General features: G+C 42.2%; 1 protein-coding gene across 1 annotated transcript in view; it reads left to right on the top strand.

Annotated features, from left to right (window-relative positions):
- Positions 1–1322: 1322 nt before the first annotated feature.
- Positions 1323–6159, top strand: part of LOC128700061 (methyl farnesoate epoxidase-like) — a 43332-nt gene continuing 38495 nt past the window's right edge. Inside the window, exons 1-3 of the mRNA XM_070084348.1 lie at positions 1323–1481; positions 3644–3880; positions 4514–4680. Coding sequence (XP_069940449.1) covers positions 1403–1481; positions 3644–3880; positions 4514–4680 — 483 coding nt within the window. The 5' untranslated portion in view covers positions 1323–1402. The remainder of the gene's footprint in view (positions 1482–3643; positions 3881–4513; positions 4681–6159) is intronic.

Genomic DNA, 6159 nt, shown 5'->3' with positions numbered 1-6159 from the left:
TTGACCTCCAACATGTGTGTATAGTTGACCTCCAACATGTGTGTATGGTTGACCTCCATCATGTGTGTATGGTTGACCTCCAACATGTGTGTATGGGTGACCTCCAACATGTGTGTATGGTTGACCACCAACATGTGTGTATAGTTGACCTCCAACATGTGTGTGTATGTTTGACCTCCAACATGTGTGTATGTTTGACCTCCAACATGTGTGTATGGTTGACCTCCAACATGTGTTTATGGTTGACCTCCAACATGTGTGTATGGTTGACCTCTAACAAGTGTGTATGGTTGACGTCCAACATGTGTGTATGGTTGACCTCCAACATGTGTGTTTGGTTGACCTCCAACATGTGTGTATGGTTGACCTCCAACATGTTTGTATGGTTGACCTCCAACATGTGTGTATGGTTGACCTCCAACATGTGTGTATGGTTGACCACCAACATGTGTGTATGGTTGACCTCCAACATGTGTGTATGGTTGACCTCCAACATGTGTGTATGGTTGACCTCCAACATGTGTGTATGGTTGACCACCAACATGTGTGTATGGTTGACCTCCAACATGTGTGTATGGTTGACCTCCAACATGTGTGAATGGTTGACCTCCAACATGTGTGTATGGTTGACCACCAAAATGTGTGTATGATTGACCTCCAACATGTGTGTATTGTTGATCTCCAACATGTGTGTATGGTTGACCTCCAACATGTATGGTTGACCTCCAACATGTGTGCATGGTTGACCTCCAACATGTGTGTATGGTTGACCTCCAACATGTGTGTATGGTTTACCTCCAACATGTGTGTATGGTTGACCTCTAACATGTGTATATGGTTTACCTCCAACATGTGTGTATGGTTGACCTCCAACATGTGTGTATGGTTGACCTCCAACATGTGTGTATGGTTGACCTCCAACATGTGGGTATGTTTGACCTCCAACATGTGTGTATGGTTGACCTCCAACATGTGTGTATGGTTGACCTCCAACATGTGTGTATGTTTGACCTCCAACATGTGTGTATAGTTGACCTCCAACACGGCTAACCAGTTACTGGTCAGTAAACCGGGATGTCACCTGCAGGAACTCAGTTATATAGGAAACTGCTATTTTCACATGGACTTCTCTGCCTTCTCCAAGACACTCTTTCTAACATGTCTCGAAGCTTATGTTAATATTATCGTGTCACTTGACATTTCATTGTATCTGGTGAAATTATCAACAATTAAAATATACCCGCAAACTGTCTCCAAAATAATTACCGAAATATTATATTTTATTCATATTTTTTATTTATACGAAGAAAATAAATTTATGCTCAGGAAAAATATACAAATGTTGATAAATCTTTACATTTATTTACTTTAACTTCAGAGTAATTGCAAAGACGTGTTGAAGATGTTGTTGTTGGTGTTAGTGGCTCTGCTGGTCTGGTTCCTCTACCTGGGCTCCCGCAAACCTCGAGGCTTCCCACCAGGTGGGTACCTCATTGTTAGTGACACCTGCTTTCCCAGGTGGGTACCTCATTGTTAGTGACACCTGCTTCCCCAGTTGGGTACCTCATTGTTAGTGACACCTGCTTTCCCAGGTGGGTACCTCATTGTTTGTGACACCTGCTTCCCCAGGTGAGTACCTCATTGTTAGTCACACCTTCTTCCCCAGGTGAGTATCTCATTGTTAGTGACATCTGCTTCCCCAGGTGAGTGCCTCATTGTTAGTGACACCTGCTTTCCCAGGTGGGTACCTCATTGTTAGTGACATCTGCTTTCCCAGGTGGGTACCTCATTGTTAGTGACACCTGCTTTCCCAGGTGGGTACCTCATTGTTAGTGACACCTGCTTTCCCAGGTGGGTACCTCATTGTTAGTGACACCTGCTTCCCCAGGTGCGTACCTCATTGTTAGTGACACCTGCTTCCCCAGGTGGGTACCTCATTGTTAGTGACACCTGCTTTCCCAGGTGGGTACCTCATTGTTAGTGACACCTGCTTCCCCAGGTGGGTACCTCATTGTTAGTGACACCTGCTTTCCCAGGTGGGTACCTCATTGTTAGTGACACCTGCTTTCCCAGGTGGGTACCTCATTGTTAGTGACACCTGCTTTCCCAGGTGGGTACCTCATTGTTAGTGACACCTGCTTCCCCAGGTGGGTACCTCATTGTTAGTGACACCTGCTTTCCCAGGTGGGTACCTCATTGTTAGTGACACCTGCTTTCCCAGGTGCGTACCTCATTGTTAGTGACACCTGCTTCCCCAGGTGGGTACCTCATTGTTAGTGACACCTGCTTTCCCAGGTGGGGACCTCATTGTTAGTGACACCTGCTTTCCCAGGTGGGTACCTCATTGTTAGTGACACCTGCTTTCCCAGGTGGGTACCTCATTGTTAGTGACACCTGCTTCCCCAGGTGAGTATCTCATTGTTAGTGACATCTGCTTCCCCAGGTGAGTACCTCATTGTTTGTGACACCTGCTTCCCCAGGTGAGTACATCTCATTACCTCATTGTTAGTGAGGTGGGTATCTCATTGTTAGTGACACCTGCTTCCCCAGTTGAGTACCTCATTGTTAGTTAGTGACACCTGCTTGGGTACCCCCTGTTTCCCCAGGTGAGTACCTCATTGTTTGTGACACCTGCTTCCCCAGGTGAGTACCTCATTGTTAGTGACACCTGCTTCCCCAGTTGAGTACCTCATTGTTGGTGACACCTGCTTCCCCAGGTGAGTACTTCATTGTTTGTGACACCTGCTTTCTCAAGTGAATACCTCATTGTTGGTGACACCTGCTTCCCCAGGTGAGTACCTCATTGTTAGTGACACCTGCTTACCCAGGTGAGTACTTCATTGTTTGTGACACCTGCTTTCTCAAGTGAATACCTCATTGTTAGTGACACCTGCTTCTCCAGGTGAGTACCTCATTGTTGGTGACACCTGCTTCCCCAGGAGAGTGCCTCATTGTTGGTGACACCTACTTTCCCAGGAGAGTACCTCATTGTTAGTGACACCTGCTTCCTCAGAATAGCACCTCACTGTAGGTGACACCTGCTTCTTCAGGTGAGTACCTTACTGTAGGTGACACCTGCTTCCCCAGGTGAGTACCTCACTGTGGTGACACCTGCTTCCCCAGGTCACCTCAGTACCAGTCAAGTCACGTGTGGAATAAATAACACCTTCATGTGGGATGTCTTTTTAAAACTCCCAGGGCAGCGTTTTCTGCTCCAACGTCTCACTGTAACAGTACAGCTTAAAACCCTTTAACAGGCCTGGAAAGGGGCAATTACCCTTTACCAGGCCTGGTAAAGGGGTAATTACCCTTTACCAGACCTGCTAAAGGGCTAAGGAGATGGATGATTTTTTTTAAATGCTCTTTTGAATTTCTTATATATCTCTCAAACTTGCTGCATTTTGCATTTTATACTATCATCTTTGTACCTTCAATGTATCCTTTAAACTTATACATCATTTTACACAAAAAATATTTAAGTTTGTATATAAAGAATAGGGAGGAAGTTGGAGTAGAATATTCAATCAGCCTGAAGGAGAAGTATCAATATTTTTTTCTTTTTGTTAGATTATCCGAGGCCATCACTGCACAACTTGCATCTTCGGAGTAGATTATTGTAAAATATATAAAAAATTTTAACTAGGTCCGGTGCGGCTACCTTTGGTTGGGTATCTACCTAACATGAAGAGTGAGCATATCTACAAGCAACTCTGGCAGATGTCGTCCACTTACGGTAACATCATTGGTCTCTACTTCGGCTCACAAGCGACCATCATCGTCAACGGCTGGGAGGCGGTTAAGGAGTCAATCCTCAATGATGACCTTGATGGACGACCTGAAAATGTATTTTCCAAAATTTTATTTAATGACAAACAGAGAGGTCAGTTGATGAGGCAGATTTTTATTTTAGCTTGAAAATTATACATACATGCGTTATTCAGATAATTCTTTGTCAGGTCTAGGTCATTTCCTTACAGGTAGTGGATGCTACAACTCCACAGTTCAAGTTATCTGATGTCAGTTTACAAATTATCTAAATGTCTCACTGCAGTGATGTTACCCACAGCTGGGATGCTAATATAAAATATGGTGTTGATCCTATTCACAATGTGTAGAGCAGCAATTTGATCATTGTTATACAATTAACCAATACTTTGCAGAGCAAAGTTGAGAGGCTTCGGTCCCTCCTGGATTACTATTATTTCAGAATTTTTATTTATTAATAAGACATTATTTGGTTTATTGAAAAGCCGTTTAGTCCACCGGGGACTTAATGAATTTTGAATTGATAAACTTCCTGGGGGGTGAAACAACCTCTCAATAAAAATGTCATCAATCTCATATTGTATCTTATGAACAAAGTTGTCGGAATATCCTACCACTGATATACATTCACAGCTTCTTAGATCTAGTCTTGATTGCTGTTTCACTTGTCATTCAACTAAATAAATATGTGTTTGGAACACAGATTTACCTTATATCATAAGTACGCAATTTATACATAATCCTGCAGGAGTAGTGTTTGTGGAGAATGACTTTTGGAAGGAACAGAGGCGGTTCACACTGCACAAGTTTCGTGATCTGGGGTTCGGTAAGCGTTCCCATGAGGAAGTTATCCAAGAGGAAGCCAGCGAACTTATCAAGGAGATCAAGGAGACCAAAGGCAGCATCTCACTCCAGGTAATTAAATACTGTGGACCAACATTACTAAGATTGTTACATAAGATTATTTACAATTATATACTGTTATCTTTACGTTGAACACATTTAGGGAGCAACAAACATGCACGGTGTTTGTACTCAAGAATTTACACAAATTTATATCTCGATCACATTAAAATATCTCAGTGTTAGATTATCCAGTAGTTTCTCATGCTCTGGTGAGGTGAATTTTGCAGTGTTCTACATTATCTTCCATGCAAACATTCGAATTTGTTTTAGCCAGGCACATGATTTATTACAAGTAAATAAGTTAGGAATGAAAACTGGACGACGTATCTCTCTGTATTGGATTATTTTTGGGTGGACGAAAAGGAATAAATTGACAAACAAAATAGATTGCTAGATATCAGATACTCAGGGAGCAACTATCTTGTCATATGAAAATTGAAACTGAAACATGTTAAAGGTTTTGTTTTGTGGCAGGACTGATTTTCTTTTTGTCTCATAAACATATTAGGCAATATATAATTCTTAGGAACTTAAACTTATATTGAGCAAAACTCAATACATTTTTCTTGTGTGTTCCTTCATTCTTCAATCTTTCATATTTGTTGTGCAGTCGAAGAGTTCTGGTAAGAGGTCGGGCCGCGGGGACGATGATACGCAGAACTATTAACAGTTAAGAACATAAGAAAGAAGGAACATTGCAGCAGGCCTACTGACCCATGCAAAGCAGGTCCATGTCTTCCCCCCGGATTAGCCCAGTGACCCACCTAGTCAGGTCACTTCCACTTAAAGAAGGTGCACAAGCTAGTCAGGTCCAACTCACACCCACCCACACCCACCCACACCCACTCATGTATTTATCTAACCTATTTTTAAAACTACACAACGTTTTAGCCTCAATAACTGTACTCGGGAGTTTGTTCCACTCATCCACAACTCTATTACCAAACCAGTGCTTTCCTAAATCCTTCCTGAATCTGAATTTTCAACTTGAAACCATTGCTGCGAGTCCTGTCTTGGCTGGAAATTTTCAGCACGCTATTTACATCCCCTTTATTTATTCCTGTTTTCCATTTATACACCTCGATCATATCCCCCCAAGGATTCTGTTAGCTTTATTGCGAACACTAATGCACTGTTGTCTTGATTTTAGATTTTTGCTAACCAGAACTCTTGAATCCTTTTTGCAATCAGTAGTATTAATATCTACATTATTTAGTTTATATGTGGCATGGTTGTTTTCCTGTCCAACATTTACAACTTTGCATTTGTCTATATTAAACTGCATCTGCCACTTCTCCGACCATTGCATCAGTCCATTCAAATTATCCTGGAGTGCTCTAGTGCCCTCATTAGAATGAATTGGCTGGCCTATTTTGCTGTTATCAGTAAATTGGCTTATGTCGCTATTTATTCTTTCATCTATGTCGTTCATGTAAATTGTGAACAACAACGGGCCCAACACTGACCCCTTCAGAACACAGCTTGTGA

Source organism: Cherax quadricarinatus, chromosome 12 (assembly GCF_038502225.1).
Source record: "Cherax quadricarinatus isolate ZL_2023a chromosome 12, ASM3850222v1, whole genome shotgun sequence".
Classification (NCBI taxonomy): Eukaryota; Metazoa; Arthropoda; class Malacostraca; order Decapoda; family Parastacidae; genus Cherax; species Cherax quadricarinatus.
Note: the sequence above shows the minus strand (reverse complement) of the source record. Positions and strands in the feature narration are given on the sequence as shown.